At 43.0% G+C, this 21,803-nt stretch overlaps 1 protein-coding gene across 1 annotated transcript in view; it reads right to left on the bottom strand.

The window, feature by feature from the left end:
* LOC122800245 (smoothelin-like) overlaps nucleotides 1-21,803 on the bottom strand; it is a gene marked incomplete in the record, with an annotated part of 1,328,624 nt that overhangs the window by 233,983 nt on the left and 1,072,838 nt on the right. Inside the window, 1 exon segment of the mRNA XM_044069736.1 lies at nucleotides 20,661-20,819. Coding sequence (XP_043925671.1) covers nucleotides 20,661-20,819 — 159 coding nt within the window.

The raw sequence follows: 21,803 nt of genomic DNA on the forward strand, positions 1-21,803 counted from the left end.
CAAACTATTGCAGATTCACTTCCTCCAATATGAATGCACTCAGCCAAATATGCTAAAATATTAGAAGGCCATGTACAATTACAAAACCCCATAATTGAAAACTTAAGAGCCGTATTAAAAACGTCACCACCACTCGATATCTTTAGAAAAATATGGGATGAAGCTATTCCAAAACAGACAGACAGATGCTCTAATTGGCCCTAGGTGCGAGTGTGTGCACCTTCTGTGGAAGGCTGGGCGCCGGGCTGGCAACTCGACACTGTAAAACTCCACTGCCAATCATGAGCGGACAGATGATCCGCTGTGGTGACCCCTAACCGGGAAAAGCCAAAAGAAGAAGAAGAAGAAGAGGAGACAATATTTTGAATGCTACTACTATAGCATGCCCACCTACACCAAACTGAGCCAATATAAAAGGAATAATACAAAAAGTAAAATGGCAGATGAATATTTTAGAAGAATGACAGATGCATTTGAAGCATTTTTAGGACTTCCTAAACCAACAGAGGGAACAGCAGCTACTGGGTTATCAGCAGTATTTGTAGAAGGGTTACTACCACAGATCAGAGACCTACATACAAAATATGCTTAAAATGGGCAAGTTTGGGAATACATGAAATTGTTAATCAGGCACAAGATAGAGAGAACCTCATTACAGAAGAAAATAAACAGCAGAAAAAAATGGCTGATGTGGAGTTACTGCAATTTAACACGGACTTTAGAGGGCACAGAAGGGAAAGTAAAGCTGGGAGATTCAGAATCCCATCTATGCAACCATCACCAGGATCATATTAGTCTCAGCAAAATCAACCCCAAAATTTATCACAGCAACAAGGAAATACAAAACTAAATGTTTGTTTTAATTGCAACCATCAAGGGCACTGGCAAAGTAAATGTCCATTTCCAGGACAAACTAACTCACCACCAAATCCTGCACAGATGCAGACATGCATGCACCAAAATGATAAAAATCATCCTGTATGGAGTACAACCTGTCAACCACTAGAATGGCAGAATGCATATTAGGATAGCCACAGGCAGACCCTACAACTGTTGGTACCAGTAAGTTAAGATGGTCCTTATACAAATATTAAGGTAAATAATACTTCTATATGATTTCATATTGATTTGGGAGCAACCAGGTCAATGATTATTTCAGCAGATGCACAAAATGACAACTAAACAGTTCAGAGTCTGGCAGGAGGGTTCCATGGATTGCCTTCAGGACTGTTTCAATACCACCTGCTGGGTGGTCTTCAAAGAAACTGCTACACATAACCTCCAGTCAGACAGACACGGATACTGAATCAGTGCTTGCCTACATAAATAAATGTGTGGAAGATGTAACCACCCCAAAAGCCATCACTATAAAATCTAATCAGAAGCCCTGGCTCACCAGGAATGTCTACAAGCTACCGATTAAAAGAAACACAGCCTTCAAGGCAAATGACAAAGAAAGATTAAAGACAGCCAGGTCAGATCTGAAAAAGGGGATCAGAGAGGCAAAGAGGGAGTATGGGAGGAAAATTCAGATCCACTTCCAAGACATGAGGGACACAAGTCTATGGCAGGGGATACAGCAGCTCACAGACTATAAGACCAAAACACACCAATGCTTGGAATTCCTGAATGAACCAAACTCCTCCTTTGCAGATCTGAGGAGAACACCACCACCGTACCTTCCAAAACAAACACTGACAAAGAGGAGAGAGTGCTCACCTTAAACTCTGAGGAGGTGAGACTTCAGCTTAAGAAAATGAATCCTAGGAAGGCTGCTGGACATACTTGACAAGGTGTTGGAGCGTGCTGATCAGTTATGTCTGGTACTGACAGACATCTTCAACTCATCCCTTACTATGGTGAAAGCTCCTTCACGTTTCAAGGAAATAAATATTTTCCCACTTTCAAAGAAATCCAACCCTACCTGCCTCAATGATTCAGACCAGTCGCCTTAACCTCAAAAGTCATGAATTGCTTTGAAAGGATGGTGAAGAAACATCTGTCTGCGAGTCTGCCTAAATCCTTCGATCCCTTCCAGTTTGCATACCAGGCAAATAGATGGACTGCAGATACAATATCAATCGCACTACACCTTGCACTAAAACACCTGGAAGGGAGGAATAACTACATAAGGCTGCTATACATCGACTTCAGTTCTGCATTCAATATTGTGACACTGATGCAACTAGTGGATGAAACTCAGAATAAACAAGTACCTATGTAACTGGACTCTTGACTTTCTGATTGGTAGACCCCAATGGACATGAGCTGGAAACACCACCTCTCAATGAATAATCCTGAATACTGGTGTTCCCCAAGGTTGTGTGTTCAGCTCCTTGCTCTTCACCATTCTCATCCATGACTGTACTGCAAAATATAACTCGCACCATATTATAAAATTCCCTGATGATACTACAGTTGTGGGTCTTATTAGTGGTGGGGAAGAACATAACTATGGGGAAGAGATGAACACACTGATTGCCTGGTGTGACAGGAACAATATGGACCTGAATGTTATCAAGACCAAAGAAATTATTATGGACTTCAGGAGAAAGGCAACAGTTCACAAACCATTCACTATTGAAGGGGAGGTAGTAGAGAAAAGTCAAAACAACCAAGTTCTTGGGCTTTCACATCTCAGATGACCTCTCCTGGACTGCTAATTCCAACCATATAGTTGACAAGGATCAACAGAGGCTTCACCTCCTGAGAAAGCTCAAAAAGGCCAGGCTCCCACTGTCTGCTCTTACCTCTTTTTATAGGGGAGCCATTGAGAGCATCCTCACTAGCAACTTGATAGCATGGTTCAGCAACTGCACAGTTGTTAAGAAGAAGAAACTACAGAGGGTGGTGAGGGTGGCTGAGAAAATCTTGGGCACAAGCCTGCCTTCTATTCAGGAGCTTTTCTTTACAAGAGCAAGAAAGAGAACATATAAAATACTTGCTGATTCGACCCATACAGCCCACAATTGGTTCTCAGAACTTGCGTCTGGAAGGAGGTACCGTAGCTCCTGCTGTAGGACTACCAGATTCAGCAACAGTTTGCATCCTACAGCTATGAGGCTTATTAACTTGGGCAGCAACCATAATACCGGATACATTGAGGCCTCTTTTTTTATTTAATCCTGCTGCTCTGAGCAATTACCGCCAGTATTACTATTACACAATATGATGGCTATACTGAATCACGTCTAAGGTTAACAAGTGCAATACAGTAACTAAACAGCTTCTATTCATTAGTCCCTATTTATTCTCTATCTTAACGGTGAAGGGGTTTGGTGATGGGTATTTATTTATTTATTATTTATCACTGGATAATGGGTATTGAGTGTGTTTTTGTAATGTGAACTACCTCTTATCATATCATACGTGTTATTTTCTTCCTTATGTTATTCTTTAATACTGCTGTATCTATATTATTTGCACTGCATTTCTCTCATAAGCCGACATTTGCAATTTTGTTTAGGCTGCATTTGTGGGGCCCTAAATGACAATAAAGTTTCTTTGAATCTTTGAAATATTTGAAAATATCCCCTTGAGAGAAAAGGTAAGTTGTATTGTAGGAGTTTCAAGAGTAACCATAGACTATCCAGAAACTGAACCAGTCTCTTTTCAGATTGGTCCATTACCAGATAAACATGCTTATATTGTAGGAAATTCTGCCCCTTTAAATCTGTTAGGTAGAGACTTCTTATGTAAACTGGAATGTATCATTTACTGCATACCAGATGGTGTATTTCTAAATGTCCCAAACAATACTTTCAAATCATATTTTTATGAAATTACCCCAAGTGAAAATGATCTTTTTGCTTTCTTAACAGATGATAAAACGGTAGAAAAGTTGGATTATGAAGAATTACAAACTATCACTGAAAAGCTGTGGATCACCCACGATAATGAGGTAGGACTGATACATGACGCAGAGCCTATCTGAATCATGTTAAAATTTGATGAGTGTCTACCTATGGTAGTTCAGTATCCATTGTTACTTGAAACAGAATAGGGAATAAATCCTTTAATTTCTGCACTATTAGAAGGCATAATTGTACAAACATGTAGTCCTTGTAATGCACCTATTTTATCAGTTAAGAAACCATAAAAGAATACGTACCGATTTGTTCAAGATTTATGCACTATAAATTTTTTATTTACTTGACATTTGTTGACCGGGTTGGTCCAGCTGGGACAGAGCCCTTTTTCAGTGGAGACCCGGGGAGAAAAGCTCCACAGTTAATACATACATTGATACTTACAATAGATACACTGATACATACAATACATACAAATGCAAGTAGATATATACAAAAGCAGGTTAACATGAATGGCAATTAGTTTGTACATATCAGTACGTATTAAGGTACAGTGCAGAGTATAAAGAAATAATACAGATAAAATTTACACTGTAATGAATAGTGGTTACTGTGTAGTAAAAGGTAGGTAAGTATGGGTTTCTAAGCTTAGTCATTCTACTGTTGCAAGCTACATATCAGTACAGATTTAACTGGCTGAGAGTAGAAGAGGAGGTGGTAGTACGAACTGAGTGCAGGTTAGAGGCAGAGAGTTAGGTAAGATGGCAGCAGTAATGCAACAGTTACGTTCAATTCCTACACATGCTACTGTGTTTTCTGTGATAGGTACTTTGCTTTCTTTTCTATACCAATACACTCAGATAGTATCTTTCTGCATTTACATACAAAGGTCAGCAGTACATTTGGACTAGATAGCCACAAGATTATATAGAATCACTGGCATTATTTTTTAGAGAAGTGAAATGACAAGTAGATAAAAATAACTTCCTTGTAACTGAGATAAAACAACTGGAAATGAGATCTTTAGAAAAGGGTAGGAGCAAACTACATAAGAAAAAAAATGGGAATCGTGGGAACAATACATACAGGGGAGGAATGAGGTTTCAAAGAAAGCAGGACTTAAATAAGCTATGTAATGTTTGAGTGAAAATGATTGGGTAGATTATAAGTGATGTATAACATTTGTAACTGGGAGTTGCTTGCAATTAGGATTGTGTCAGTGTGGTTCATTTTCATTTTATATAAATGTATGATTATGTCGTATGTGATGGTTTAATAACGATGTTTCTTGTTTAAAAAAGGGGCAGGAATTGAATAATATATGTAATATCGCTTCCATTATGATATATGGCAATATATGTGAAGTATAAAGTTTGTTAATGTTAACTTAGTACAATTTGATTAGTTTTGTATGTCACAAATGATAATTCAATAAAGGTGTTTAAAAAAAAAACAAACATATTCAACTTAACACTAACAACATGGACACAACCTTCTATTTACAAACACAGTGACCCAAAGGTGTGCACTAATAGCCTTGGAACCCTGTACTGTTGTACGTTGGAAAAGACATTCCAGGGTGCTTGGTCACATGCCTTGTCTAGATCCACAAAACACATGTAGACCATAATGTCAGACTTTTCAAGACCCAACCAATACTCATAAAAAGGACAAAGAGAAGAGCCACAACTGCACAGCCAAGACAGAATTCACATTTCCTGAATCAGAGGCAAAGATATCAGATGAAGTTCTCTTTCTAGCTCTCAGGCACTGAGTCTTCCAGGGAACTTTGTTGTTTCATGGCAGACTAGTAGGGCAACCAGGGTTGTGATGAGATGGATGACATGAGGAATAAGGAAAGTACAGCAGGAAGGTCCCATACTTGATCCTGTACTCTCCAATGTGTTTGCTTCAGAACTATCACAGAGAGGAGATGACAGGATCAATCTCTTCCTGATGACAAAAACAATTGTGAAACAGCAAGGATGGGAAGGTTAAAGAGTCTCCAAAGCACTGGAAATGCCAAGTGAACAGAAAAGATGTCAGCTGAAGTTTATTGCAGAAAAATGTAGAGAAAGTACATGTTTGTTCCACTTACCATAATTGCAGATGTTTGAGTAGATCAGTGTTGCAGTACTGTTTCTTGGGTTTTCCTGCCATGAAGAAGCTTGCAAACAGCCTGATTTCCAGAGTCTATGCATCATCCCTAACTGATGTATGTTTGAGCACTGACTTCTGGACATGGGGTATAAGAAGGGTGTTCGTCAACACCATCTCCAGGTCTTTCTACAGAGTGAACAAGCAGTCTGATGCCTGAGGACAGCACAACCTCCCTAGTTGTCTGAATTTGAAAATGTAAGAGGGCGATAATAGGAGGCAAACAGGAGATGATGGTGATAAGGAACTATCATAAGGAAACTGCCCTCCCTGTTGCATCCAGCAAGAGGTGAGAGAAGGAACAGCAGACTGAGGGGTTGGAGGGTGGGTGTTTGCAGTCCAACAGTGATCTACTCAAACATCTACAATTATGGAAAGTAGAACATACTTATTTCTTGGGAGGACTCCTAAAGCTGCCTGTTGGGTTGCAGGCAATCTGTTCGACCCTTGAAAATAAGGTTTTGCAGGATGACACAGTTTTGAACCTTGCTCTAGCCCTGGAAGCAATCCTAGATGTTAATGTTTTATAAAAGTGTGCACAGAGTTCCAAGCTGAAGCTTCTAGGACACTTTGGGTAGGAACTCCTTTCAGAAAGGCCATGGTAGTTGCTCCATGCCTGGTGGAGTGGGCTTTGGTATGACCAGGTAAAGTTTTTTCATGGTAAGTGTAATAAAGCCTAATGCAAGTAGCTATCTATTTTGATATGGTTTGTTTGGAGACAGGTCTGCCCCCTTTTCCCCCTCTACAAAAGCCATCAGCAATTGCTTCCCTCTGTTTGGGATTTTTGTACTATGTAGTATCTGATTTGCTGTTAATATCCAGAGAATGAAGGATTTATTACAGTTTGTTCTAAGGATTTGGGAAGAAAACTGGCAAGTGGATAACCTGGTTTAGAGAAATTTCTGACACCATAAAGCATGAAGGCTGGATTAGTTCCAAGGGTTACCCTATGCCGGTGAAAAGTTCTTTACATGAGGGGCTTGGAGCTCTGAGACCCTCTTTACTGATCTGACAGCTTTAAGTAAAGTGGTCTTCCAAGTGAGAACCTTCAGAGGGTCAGAAGCTGCTGGCTCAAAGGGGGGAAAAGTGTTTTTTTCTAGCAAATAAAAGATTCCTGGTAGGAACTGGGTTCCTTCTGTGTTGTCTAAGGTGAATGGCCCCTTTTCAGAAAAACAAAAAATCATGTGGGTGGGCAGGTGTGTATGTGTGTGTGTGTGGGGGGGGGGTGTGCACGAGCGTGCACGTGCGCATAGGAGTAGAATGGTACGGGTAAGCTGAGATGGTAAAGGCATGTACCTTAATACTGAAGTAGGAAAGGTCCTGGCTAAACAGACCTGAAAGGTATTGCACGACTGAGTTTAGGTTTGTCTACAGAAGGTTGATGTTTTTGCTGTGACATCACATGGAAAATCTCTACCATTTTGCTAGGTATGATTTTCTGGTGGTGGATTTCCTTGCTTCCTTCAAATCGATAGCAATTCATTGGAATAACTGACATTTTCCAGTATCAAAACCCAATCCTCTAGGCTGTTAGTGTGAGAGTGGCCAGGTGTGAATGGAATACTGATCCACTGATTTGGCTGAAGAGATCTATTTCCTGTGGGAGAATGTGGAATCTCCCTTCACTGACAGCTAAGAGGAGGAAGAAAGTACAGTTGTTCACACTTACCATAAATGTAGATGTTCAAGTGTATTCACTGTTGCAGTCATCACACTTGGGTTATCTGCCTGTAAGTAGCCCTCAGTCCGCCCGAATACCAGAGACTTTGTATTTCTGCGTTGGTTATTGTCGCTCCAGGACTGATGTCAGGTGTATAAAAACAGGCAGCTGACGCCATTACATAAGTTTTTGTTGACCCAAATGTCAGGAGCCCCCCAAATAGGGAGCTAAGTTATGGTGGTGAAAAAACACCCCCAGTAAAAAGTAAATATCAATACCCCTGAAAGGGGTGAATATGAAACATAGAGAGGAGAGAGAGACAAGGGGTCTGGAGGGAGGGAAACCAGGACTGCAACAGTGAAGACACTCGAACATCTACATTTATGATAAGTGTACAGAACTGTACTATGTTCTTTGCGTTTCACTATTGCAGTCATCACACTTGGGTAGATTCCCAAAGCTGAGGAAGGGTGGAGGTCAAGAAGAGTTGGGGCTGGCTAGTATGCCTTGCAGGACTGCTGTTGCAAAACCCACCCTGGATTTGGAAAAGCTAGGCAGGTGGTAATGCTTGGTGATGGTATGTACAGAACTCCAGGTAGCAGCTTCCAGGATGTCCCTGGTAGGGACTACCCTGAGGAATGCTGTAGAGGTAGAAGTTGCCCTAGTGGAATGTGTTCTGACCCCCTGAGGGGTTGGTTTCCCATGGTGCTTGTAGCAGAAATGGATGCAGTGTGCTATCCATCTGGAAATTGTTTGCTTAGAGATGTCTTTGGCCCTTTGCCCCTGGTGCAAAGCTGACTAGTAACTGGTTAGATTTTCTGAAGGGCTTAGTCCTAACCAGCTAGAATCTGAGCTGTCTGTGCACGTCCAAGGAGTGCAAGATCCTTTCCCCTTTGTTTTGAGGATTAGGGAAGAAGGTTGGCAAATGGATAGATTGGTTGAGAGCCAAACTGGACACCACTTTAGGCATAAAGGAAGGGTTAGTCCCGAGGGAAACCCTGTCAGCATGGAAAATAATGAAGGGTTCCACAGTCATAAGTGCTTGTAACTCAGACACTCTTCTAGCTGAAGTGATGGCCAGAAGTAAGGCTGTTTTCCAAGAGAGGAATTTTAACTTTGCTGATGCTGCAGGCTCAAAGGGGGGTAAGCGTGAGCTTTGCCAGTACAACGTCAAGGTCCCAAGCAGGGGTGGGTGCTCTCCTTGGTGGCCTTAAGTTGTTTGCCCCTCTCAGGAACTGGAACTGTTTGATAAGAGGGTGTTAGAAGAGAGGCGGCTCAGTGTTGTAATGAGCCGAAATGGCAGAGGCATGGATCTTAATTGGAGGATGATAGGCCTCTGTGGAGTAGATCTGTTAAGTAATCTAGGATTAGAGGCAGGGAGGGCAGAGTTGTGTCCTCTTCTTTAGATTGAATCCAGGAGCATTACTTTTTCCACTTATCAACATAGGATTTCCTTGTACTGGGTCTTCTGGCCTCAAGGATGATGTCCAGCACCTGCTTGCTTAGGCTGGTTACTAGGGGAGATTTCATGGAATAAGCCAGGCTGCAAGATTTAGGGTTTGCAGTCAAGGATGCAAGATCTGTCCCCCCCTGCTGAGAGAGCAGGGTTGGGTTCTGGTGTAGGTGCCAGGGTGGCACCGGAGACAGGCTGCGCAGGCGTGGGTACCAGTGCTGACGTGGCCAGTCCAGGGCAATCAGAATTGTCCTTGGTCTGTCCTGTCTTATCTTGAGCAATACTCTTGGGAGAAGGGGCAGAGGGGGAAAGGCATAGATTGAGAGGTTTACTGATTGGAAGGGTGGGGCATCCACTTTCCAAGCCCTGCTGTGAGGTGTCCTGGTGCAGAATTTGCTGAGCTGGTGATTGCAGAGGGAGGCAAAGAGATCCACTTCTGGGGTCCGCAATTTCTGAATCAGAAGGTAAAGAAGGTGCTGGGCTCTAATTGCCACTTGTGTGGGTCTAGGCGATTTCTGCTTAAGTCGTTTGCCAGCGAGTTTTGTTTGCCTGGCAGGAACTGAGCTTGCAGATCGACCTGCATGTCTAAGATTGTGTCCCACAGGGCCATGGCTAGCCCACAGAGTGGGCAAGAGTGGGTTCCCCCCTGCTTGTTGATGTACCACATCACTGTGGTGTTGTCTGTTTTTATTAGCAGGTGTCCTGGGGAGAGTAGGGATCTGAAGGCTGTCAGAGCGTGCTGCACAGCTAGCATCTCTTTTTGGTTGATGTGTAGATGAATTTGACTTGGGCTCCAGTGGCCCTGAATGCACTTGCCGTCCATGTGTGCCCCCCAGGCATAGTCTGATGCATCTGTGGTTAGGGTCTGGATGGTGTGGGGTTGAGTAAAGGGCAATCCCTTGTTGTGGTTGCATGCTGCTGCCCACCAAAGAAACTCTGTCTTTAGACAGGGTATAATAGGAATGATGGTTTCCAGGTCTTGAGAATATTGGCACCAAAGACTTTTTAAGTACCACTGAAGTTTCCTCATATGCAGTCTGGCACATGGAATTAGTAGGATGCATGAGGCCATGGACCCTAGGGCCTGCAGGATTTTTCTTGCAGATAGCTGGGTTCTGGTGGCCATTAGAGTGAAATAGTCTGTCAGATAGGCTTGTTTTTCTTGAGTGAGGTATGCCATCTGGGAAGCTGTGTCCAAGCTTGCCCCCAGGAATACAATCTTTTGACTGGGGACTAGTTTTGATTTCTTTTCATTGATGGTGTACCCCAGGGAGGTTAGAAGGTTTTTTACAAATGTCAGGTGCTGCAACAGCAATTTCTGTCTGCCTGAATAAGGCAGTCGTCCAAGTACGGGTAAATTTGAATATTTCTCTGTCTGCAGTAAGCAATGGCTGGGGCCAGGCATTTTGTGAATACTCTGGGAGCAGTGGATAAGCCAAAGGGAAGTGCAGAGAACTGATAATGCATAGATCTTGCCTTGAAGTGTAGGAATTTCCTGCATGACTCCCTTAATAGGGATATGTAGATATGCTTCTTTTAAATCTAGGGTGGCTAACCAGGCATTTTTGGCTAGCATAGGTAGAAGCTGCTGCAGGGTGTGAATTTTGAATTTTGGTACCACCAGGAAGGTGTTGAGAATTGAAAGATCTAGGATTGGGCACCAAGTGCCCTCCTTTCTGGGTACCAGGAAAAGTCTGGAATAGAATCCTTGACCTATCTGTTCTGCAGGAACAGGCTGAATTGCCCTTACAGCTAGCAGGGACTGAAACCTTGTTTTGTGCCTCTGCCCATTGGTTTGGAGGGAGGTCTGGGCACCCTGTTGGGGTTGGCTGTGAATGGAAGTAGAATTTGTACTCCTGGGATACAATGTTGAGGACCAATCGGTCTTTGGTGATGGAAATCCAGTGTTTTGCATGAAGGGCAAGTTTTTCTCCTAGGGGCACAAGCAGTTGGGCAGAGGTGGGGAGTGCAGTAGATAAGTCATTGGGAATTCTTTCTGTGAGGGGGTGGCGGCTTACCACTCCCTGCATTAGAGGCAGAGGCACTCCATTGCTTAGATCTCTGTATATCCTGATACTGTAGTCTTGGGGGTCAGTTTCCTCTGATTCTAGTTTGAGATGGCCTTGAGGGGGCTGGAAATGACCAATGTTTCAATGGGCAATGCCTACTGAGTCTAGGAGGTTGTACTTGCAAAAATTCTTTGACTGTCTGCAAAGATTTAGCTTTTCCTTCCATCTTTTTAAGAACCTCTTCTGCTTTGGTGCCAAACAGATTGTCCTTGTTCAAAGGAGCGTCTAGTAACTTTGATTTGACATGGTCTGTCAAGGTCTGCTCCTTAAGCCAGGCATGCCTTCTCAGTACAAAACCAGTGACTGCTGCTCTGCAAGATTCTTCTATGGCATCAAAGCCACAATGCAATGTATGCTTGCTGACTTGGCTTGCAGAATGCATAAGCTCTTGCAATTCTTTATTTTCTGCACAGTCTGTAAAGGTAGCTATGTTTTGCTTAATAAGTTCCATAACATGTTGTTGGTACTTCAGCATGTGAAATTGATTCAAAGCACTAATGGCGAGAGTTGCAGAGGTATATACTTTCTTACCCCATCTGCCCAAAGCTCTGGAATCCCTATCCAAAGGGGTGGGGATTCTTAGCTGTAGTTGCTTTGATACCTTTAGGCCTCTGGGAGATGACCTCTGGGTCAGCAGTAGGATTTTTGAAAAGGAATTTGAGAGAGTCAGGTACTCTGTAGTACCTGTCTGGTTTCATAGGAGCAGGGGGTAAAGTATCAGGAGTTAAACTGGATTCCATAAAGACATCATCCACAACATCCAGGACTGGGGGTATTGCTAAAGGCCTATGTTGTGGCAAATCTAGAAATTCTCTGAGCCTCTTTTTGGATTGAGGATACTCTTGGCATTCCCAATGCAAATGCCATCAAAGTATGTAGGGTTTCACCAAAAGAAAAGTCCTCTGGAGGAGAGGCAGAGGTAATGGATTCCTCTGCATCTGAATCCTCATAAGCAGATAAGGGCATGTCTTCATAATCAGATGCCTCAGAGTAGTCGGACTCTTGGTCTGTTGAGGCTGCTGGGGACTGGTCTCTTTTCCTCTTAGAAGGGGAAGGCTGGCTTCCCCTAACCAGCATAATAAGGTCTTCTGCCATTTTAAGCATTTGATGTTGTGGCAAGGGAGCAGGTGCATGCGCTTCGGTCTTCAGTTTTCTAGGCATAGCACGTACTCTTGGCCTTAGAAACTCGGTAGTTTTAGACAGCACTGAAGACGCGAAAGAAGTTGTCAGTTTGTGTCGAACATCGTTAATGCAAAGTACTTTCTCAGAAGCCGGTGCCTGCATAGCAGCACCGGACCCATCCAAGGTAGAGACATCTGTAGGTACCTTAGTCAAGGAAGAGTCTCGCGGCATACTGGACTCCGAACGGGTCTCAGTAGAGGCCTGTGAATCCACTGAAGCGGGCATCAGGGGTTGCGAAAGAGCCTCACTTAGTACCGGCAGAGTGGCGACTAGCTTAACGGAAGCGTCGTCGGCAACATTGTACCTGTGCGGTCTTCTCTCTGTCTTTATCCTTATGTTTTTTCAGAATATCTGTAGTCGGATGACTTAATGAAGCCATTCCAGAATATGGAGATAGAGAATGATAGTATTTAGTGACAAAAAGGGCCAGACGATTGATGGTTCGGGCGTTGAACAAGGCACAAAACCGAGAGCGAGGTACGTCATGGTTTGGCCCTAAACAGGTGATGCAGTAAGAATGAAAATCTCGGTGTGGTATTTGCTTTCCACAGGCAAGACAATTGTCAACTTTTTCTGACATCGGTTAGAGCAAGAAAAAAGGATCCCAAAAGGGGTACTTAAAGACTTCAGGATGATTCAATTCGTAAATGAAAAACTCAGGTAGCAGCAGACTGGCACTCGTGCGAACTGCTTCTGCTACAGGCTCCTCAGCAAGAAAGACTGATGTATTGATGTCAGTCCTGGAGCGACAGCAACCGACGCAGAAATACTAAGTCTCTGGTATTCGGGCCGACTGAGGGCTACCTGCAGGCAGACAACCCAAGTGTGATGACTGCAAAGTACAGTTGTGTACACTTACCATAAATGTAGATGTTCGAGTGTATTCACTGTTGCAGTCATTACATTTGGTTAATTTGCTGGCAGGTTGCCCTCAGTCGGCCTGAATTCCAAAGTCTCGGGTCCTGCGTTGGTTGCTGTCTCCACTTCCATGACGTCAGGTCGTCACAGGTATAAAACAAGCAGCTGATGCCATTTTCTTTACTTTTTCTTGCTCCAGATTGATGTCAGGTGCTCCCAAAAAGGTAGCAAATATATATATATATATATATATATATATATATATATATACACATGCATCAATATAAACTTTACCTTTATCTACAAGCAAATACACCACATAGGTTGTAGTAGATAGAGAAGGAAAGATAAACTCCAGAATGAAAGGGGGATGGCGGGTGGGTAACCTGGACTGCAACAGTGAATACACTCGAACATCTACATTTATGGTAAGTGTACACAACTGTACTATGTTCTTAGTGTTTCACTGTTGCAGTCATTACATTTGGGTAGAATCCCAAAGCTATGGTCGGGAAGCTGGAGCTAAACAGCATTAGGTGCGGCTATAAGGCCCTGCAGAACTGCAGTGGCAAAGCCTGCCCTGGACTTAGAGTAGAGAGGCAAATGATAATGCTTTGTAAAGGTGTGAACAGAACTCCAAGTAGCAGCTTCTAGAATGTCTTTGGTTGGTACTCCTCTTGAGAAAGGCTGCTGAAGTAGCTGCAGCTCTGGTGGAATGAGACCTAATTTCCTTGGGCACAGGTTTACCATGGTGTAAGTAGCAGAAACGAATGCAGTGGCTTATCCACTTTGAAATAGTCTGCTTTGAAATAGCCTTTCCTTCTGATCCTGCTGCATATCTCACTAGTAATTGCTCAGTTTTTCTTAGAGCTTTAGTCCTGCTCAAGTAGAATCTTAGCTGTCTGTGTACGTCCAAGGAATGCAGAATCCTCTCCCCCTTGTTCTGCGGATTTGGATAAAAGGTTGGCAGATGAGTAATTTGGTTAAGAGCCACACTGGAAACCACCTTAGGCATAAATGTTGGATTTGTCCTCAGAGAGACCGTCTGGGTAAAATATGATAAAAGGCTCCACAGCCATGAGGGCCTGTAGCTCTGAGACTCTTCTTGCTGAAGCAATTGCTAGCAGCAGAGCTATTTTCCATAATAAAAACTTTATATCAGCAGTAGCAGCTGGTTCAAATGGAGGCAGGGTGGGCTTTTCCAACATATAATTGAGGTCCCATGCAGGTACTGGTGATCTTCTAGGAGACCTTAACTTTTTGGCTCCTCTAAGATACTGATTTAGTAAAGGATGAGCAAAGATTGGTGGCTCTGTATTGTAATGAGCCGAAATGGCAGAGGCATGGATTTTAATTGATGAGAAAGATAGGCCTTTGTCAAACATCTCAGTCAACTATTGTAATATCTGAGGAATATTTGGTTCTGCTGTATCAGTTCCTTGTGCTCGATTCCAAGCACAGAATCTCTTCCATTTATCAGCATAAGATTTTCTAGTACTAGGTCTAATGGCTTCCAAAATTACATCCATCACAACTTTACTGAGAGGGTTTATTTGTATAACTACATGATCAGCCATGCTGCCAGGTTCAGTGTCTGGAGTTGATTGTTTAGGATCTGATTGTTTTGCTGGGACAGTAGATGAGGTATTTGAGGTAAGGTCCAAGCTGGGTATTGAGACAAGTTCCTTAGGATTGGGTACCAGTATTGGTGGGGCCATTCCGGGGCAATTAGTATCATCTTTGGGTTTCTCTTGTCTGACTTTGAGGGCCTTGGGAAGAAGAGGCAGTGGATGAAAGGCATAAACTGATTCCACTTTCCATGCTTGTCTGTGATAAGTCCTTGTGCAGAATCTTTTCAACTGATAATTCTGAGGGGAGGCAAACAGATCTATGTCTGGGCTCCCCCATTTCTTTGTTATCATGCTGAAGACTTGTGGATCTAGTTTTCACTTGTGAGGATCCATAAGGTTTCTGCTTAAATCGTCTGCCAGAGTATTTTGCTTTCCTGGCAGGAATTGAGCTTGAAGATGTATTTGGTAAGTCAAAGCTGTGTCCCACAGTGCCATGGCTAATGTGCAAAGGGGGTATGAGTGCGTGCCCCCCCTGCTTGTTTATATACCACATGACCGTGGTGTTGTCCATCTTTATCAGTAGTTGTCCTGGATGAAGTAAGTCCTTGAAGGCTGTTAGGGCATTTTGAACAGTTAGCATCTCTTTCTGGTTGATATGTAGATGCATTTGTTTTGGGGTCCATATGCCCGGAGTGCATCTTCCCACCATGTGGGCCCCCCAGGCATAATCTGATGTGTCTGTTGTTAAGGTTTGGCTGGCAGGGGGTACAGTGAAGGCCTGTATCATGTTTTGGTGACATGCCTTTGCCCACCATAGGAACTCCTGTTGCAGGCAGGGAATGAGAGGAATCATTGTTTCCAGACTGTGACAATGTTGACTCCATAAACTTTTTAGGTACCATTGAAGTTTCCTTATATGCAGTCTTGCATATGGAATCAGTAAGATGCAGGATGCCACGAAGCCCAAAGTCTGCAGAATTTGTCTTGCAGATAACTGGGTTTTTGTTGCCATCAGTTTGAAGTAAGTAGTCAGTTGCCTTTGCTTGTCTGGCATGAGGTAAGCCATCTGGGGCAGTTGTATTCAAGCTTGCACCCAGGAATGTTATCTTTTGAGAGGGTACCAGTTGTGATGTCTTTTTGTTTATTGCATACCCTAGGCATGTTAGAAGCCTTTTCACAAATGCCAGGTGTTGAAGAAGAATGTCCTTGTTCTCTGCTTAATGAGACAGTCATCCAAGTAAGGATATATTTGAATACTTCTTTGTTGGCAAAATGCAATTATTGGTGCCAGGCACTTTGTAAAGACCCTGGGCACAGTAGATAAGCCAAAGGGCAGTGCAGAGAATTGGTAATGCATTAAGCCAGCCTTGAATCTGAGGTATCTTCTTCACGATTGTCTTATTGGGACATGCAGGTATGCCTCTTTTAGGTCTAATGTCACCAGCCAAGCATTCTTGCCCAGCATGGGCAGAAGTTGCTGCAAAGTCAGCATTTTGAATTTTGGAATGTCCAGGTATGTGTTCAAAATCAATAAATCCAGTATTGGCCGCCAGGCCTTGTCCTTTCTGGGTACCAAGAACAGTCTTGAGTAAAAACCTTGTCCTTTTTCCTGTTCTGGTACTGGCTGAATCGCCCCCATATCCATGAGAGACGTAACTGTTTCTGTGCCTCTGCCCATTGATTTTTTGGCAGATCTGGCCAACCGTTTGCCATTGGCAGAGTATGGAATGGAATCTGTATCCCTGTGATACTATGTTTAGCACCCACTTGTCCTGGGTTATTAACTGCCAATTCTGAGCAAAAAGTGCTAATTTTCCCCCTAAAGGTGCTGCCAAAAGATAAGTGCTTGGTGAAGGCAGAGGGAAGTCATTGGGACTGTTTTCTGTAGGTTTGCACTTTATCTCCTCCAGATTTGGAGGTAGAAGCGCCCCATTGTTTTGACCTGTATGAATCTTGCGCCTGGGATCTGGAACCCTTAGGGCGTCTGGATTTGCCCCTTTGAGCTCTGTCTGACACAGGAAAAGACCAATTGTTTGTAGGCCAGTGTCTAATGAATCTTGGCGGCTGCACTTGTAAGAAGCCTTTTACAGTTTGCATAGACTTAGCTTTGTCTTCCATTTTCTTTAAAACCACTTCTGCCTTACTACCAAACAGAGTATCATGCTGTAAAGGTGCATCTAGTAATTTAGCTTTAACATGGTCAGGCAAATTTTGTTCCTTTAATCAGGCATGCCTCCTAATCACAGATCCAGTAACTGCAGCCCTGCAAGAGGCCTCTAAAGAATCAAAACCACATTGCAAATTATGCTTTCCAACCTGTCCAGCTGCATGCAATAATCCATGCAATTCTTTACTTTCTGCACATTCAGAAATTAACATCATTTTCTGTTTCAGCAATCCCATAACATGTTGTTGATACTTGAGCATATGAAACTGGCAGTTTAAGGCCCTAATTGCCAAGGTTGCAGATGGATAAACTTTTTTCCCCATCTATCCAGTGCCCTTGAACCTCTGTCAGAGGGGGTAGGATTTTTTGCTGTTGAGGCCCAACTCCCTTAGGACCCTGATAAATAGTTTCAGGATCAGCAGCAGGGTTTCTAAATAAAAATTTGTGTGAGTCAGGGACCCTGTAATATCTGTCAGGCTTGCTGGGAGCCGGAGGTAAGGAGGCAGGGGTCAAGCTTGACTCCTAAAACACATCATCCACAATGTCTAACACAGGGGGTATGGCTAAAGGCCTGTGCTGAGGGAGAAGATGGAAATCCCTGAGCATCTTTTTTGATTCTGAGAATTCTTGACTCTCCCAGTGAAAATGCTCCCTCAAAGTATGCAAGGTTTCTCCAAATGAATAATCCTCAGGTGGTGATGCAGATGGTATAGATTCCTCTGCATCAGAATCCTCATAGGGAGGTATAGATAATTCTTGATCAGAAGAGGAATCAGAAGAAATAGAAACCTGATCTGAAGATTCATAATCAGTGCCTTGCCTAGGCCTCTTATCTGGAGGGGGCTGGGAACCCCTGATCAAGGTAATCAGGTCTTCAGCCATTTTGATCATCTGTTTTTTAGGCATAGAGGCCTGTGCACGTGGCTCATGCATCGTTTTTTTAGTTATAGAAGTTGCTTTTGTCTTTGGTTTTGCAGCTGTCGTCGGTTTGATATAAAAATGTTGAGGCCTGAATACACCCTCAGAAGCCGGTGCCTGCTCAGCGGCTCTGGACCCATCCGAGGGAGATACATCCATGGGTCCAATACTTTGAGTATCTCACGGCATGCTGGACTCCACATGGGTGTCGGTAGGGGCCTGCGACTCGAAAGTAGCGGGTATCAGGGGCTGTGAAAGCGCCTCACTGAGTACCAGCGAACCGGCGACTGGCTTAGGAGAAGCTTCGTCGGTTTTGGACCTCGACTGTCTCTCTCTGTCCTTTTCTTTGCATTTTTTATGTACTCCGGTAGTCGGATTGCTATCCGATGACATTTCTGGGTAGTTAAATCTGTTTCCAAAATACTTTGAGGCAAAAATATACAGACGCTTAATAGTGCATTGGTTAAATCTAGCACAAAACCGACAGCCAGGCACGTTGTGATCAGGGTCTAGGCAAGGAATACAGTATAAATGGAAATCCTTATGAGGTATTTGCTTCCCACAAGTAATACAATTATTAACTTTTTCTGACATCGGTATGGAGCAAGAAAAAAGTTTCTCCAACGGGGTACTTAGCTTTAGTGAAGACTTCGGTTCTGAAACCCAAACTCGAATATTTCAGGAGTCGGCCAACCGGCACTTGTGAAATGCTTCTGCTTCGGGCACCACGCGGCAAGAAAGACTAAAGAAAATGGCGTCGGCTGCTTGTTTTATACCCCTGACGACCTGATGTTTTATACTCCTGACGACCTGACGTCATGGAAGAGGAGACCGCAACCGACGCAGGACAAAAGACTTTGGAATTCAGGCCGACTGAGGGCAACCTACCAGCAGATTACCCAAATGTAATGGCTGCAACAGTGAAACATGAAGAACATCAGTGAAACACGAAGAACATCATATGGTACTCAAGTCTAATAACATGTCTACACAATCAACCACTGGCTTATGGCCCGAAAAGTACACACATAATAATGTCTGTGTTTGAAGTTGGTACTTGTTGTGGACAATCTGTGACTACAACACAAACCTAATAACTCCTTATATGGGTTCCCAACAGTCAAGCCTTTCCTCCTGACTACTCACCTCCAGGAACCTCCATCACTCCTAATGACTTAAAGTGTGGCAACCTTTAATGCATCACTGCCAGGGACTTCAAGGCCCCAAATACTCTTAAGAGAGGTTCATTATATATGCACAGAGTTTTCCTTTTCGTAACTTGCAGCTGTAATGATGTGACCCTCTCACTAACCATATGGCACCCAAGTATTCTACAGCAGCTTGGGGCCTTTACAACAGAGTTAACTCCAATCTCAGATCATGAAAGAGACCATCATCAACTGAGAAGTTTGTTTCCAGAACTAATGTTGTGTACATAGGTAAGTCCAACTCTCTCCAGCTGGAAGTTTTCAATTCCAGTATAAGCTCCATCTTCTTTTCTCCTACTAAGGGGGCAATCCATGTTACAAGAACCAGTTTCTAACGCCACTGTCTGCTCCTTCATTATCCATCTTTTTGAAGCCTACCACTTAATGGCATTATACCTGACAGCCACCCTTTTCACTGAAAGAGGCATGCTCACATGAAAGCTCCAAATAACTGTTTCTGGTTGAACTCATCTAGGGTACATGGATTACCCAGCCTCTTCCAGGCTCTCTCCAGTGAATACTACCCCCCCCCCAAGACCAGAGACCAGCATTGCATCCTAGTATCACTGTTCTAGCAAAATTGACTTATTCACTAAAAGTGTCATTAGTAGGAATTCATATTCTGTACTTTATTTTGTCTGTCCCCTCCCTCCCTTAAGAACACTCTGACAATGGTTATTTAACCAGCAGCAAAAAAGTTCCAAGCAAACAACTCTAAGGATCACAGGGAAACACAAACCTTTGTGAGTTAATAAGGTTAATCACAGGTCGGAGGAATCCATTCTGCAGGTCATTTACACCATTACTTTCTCTCTGGAATGTGAGCACAACTGTCTACTTTTTGTTGGCCAGTGACTTTTATCTACTTTGTCCTTAATGTGCACTTCCCCATCTGCTAATAGTTTGGCAACACCTTGCTTTCCTAACATATGATATGAAAATGTAGAGGCATATTCAGGAGTTCTCAAAACAGACCTTTTCTGTTCCTAATGACTAGAGATCTGATCAGTACATGAATTCAGTTATCTGAAAGAATACAAGGCACAATAAAACCTGCCTTACGCAGACTGCCGTGAACCCCTTTCCCTCTACTCAGTCTCCTACAGATCGCGGAGGGGTGATCTATACCTGGCTTACATAGCATCCATACACCCCACACCTATGAAGCGCTTACATATTTATAACTCAAAGAGCAACAAAAATATAAGGGTTAAGGACCTGAATTTTGTCTGCGACTTGAACAGAACATGCTGGAGAGACAGATATGTGTCTGAGAGACTGCCCCTCCCTATGGAGCAGGCTTCCCATCCATCTGAAGCCGAGTTTGTTCATTATCCAGTTTAAGCACAACCTAGATAAGTGGATGGGGGAACAGGAAATTTACACCAGGCCTGGCACCCATGTCCCTTTTGGACAGAGGTAGCCTATACATGCCTGGCCTCAGTGTCCTATTTGGATACAGAACATCATTATTCTTTTGGGAAAACTTGGCTAGATTAAGAAAGGCCTCATGGATCATTAGCTTAGTAACAGTCTATGAATTGATGATGAAACTGCATTATCCAAGCACACTTTGTTTGCATTCACTACACAAGAATATGCACATACCATCTTATCAAGGACTTCCAAATCATCAATGGCACTCAGCTCTTCCTGGGTCAGCTTGCTGCTCTTCTCCGTGGTTCGGCTCTGTGCTTCCTTCAGTCCATTTACCTGCTCTTCTTGCTTTACAGGCTGCTCTGGTGGAACTACAAGGTCAGACTCCATCTGTAATAAAATTAATCAAGAACGTTTCAGAATCAAATGTACACATCTAAGGATATTACTACCTAATCCATGCCATGATAATAATCGGTGACAGTACACTAATTAAGAAGGAAAGATTACAGCTGGAAGTAAGCAGCAAATAAAAGGACAGACACATGCTGCTACCTCACTGCACAAGACAATGTAACCTCTGTACATCCTATTTCCATGCAGAGAAATCTCACCACCTGCCATGACTACTTCCACATTACATCTGTTAAAGGTGGCAAAAGAAGCAAGCCTGAAACTGTTTAACTTGACTTACTTGATCTGCAGTTGCTTAAGAGAAATGGGTGGTGGAGAAACAGATAATTCATGTTCATTTTTAAGAATGATCATTCTTTCATTGAGTGGAGGTGCCTTTTAAGCAGCAATATATAAGCAAGTGGGTGTTGGGATGCAAGGGTCTTACCCCCAGTAAAAACTTGAGCACACGTTTACAGTTTTGTGTAACTGGCTGCATTCTGAAATGCACAGTGTGTGTTTATAGCTCATGTACTTTGATCAAAGTAAAAGCACAAAATATACCACATAAAATGGAAAAAAAAAGGACAAAACACCTCTTATCATCAGAACATAAACTACTGAAAGGGACTACATCCTCCATTAACAATATATAATTATCTCTGAGGTACGGTATGCAGCTTAAGTGCTTGTATATTTGCTGGGAAGGGTAAGAAGAGCTGAAATAAGTCCTACCCCATATATTCCCAAAAGATATGAAGCATTTTTCTGCTTCATGATTTTTTTTTTTGTGTTTGGGATGGCATGTATTTTTTTTTTTTTTTTTTTACGTACACATCTCATTTTATTAAGAACCATAAAGTTTCTTCACCAACATCCAGCTTGTCATACTACTCACTACCTATGAATATACCTATAATATATATACTCACACATATATGGGAACACTGCGAAAGCCTGAAACCTCACAATACCAACACC

The sequence above is a fragment of the Protopterus annectens genome, chromosome 4.part0 (genome assembly GCF_019279795.1).
Source record: "Protopterus annectens isolate FY-2018-M chromosome 4.part0, PAN1.0, whole genome shotgun sequence".
NCBI classification, from domain to species: Eukaryota; Metazoa; Chordata; order Ceratodontiformes; family Protopteridae; genus Protopterus; species Protopterus annectens.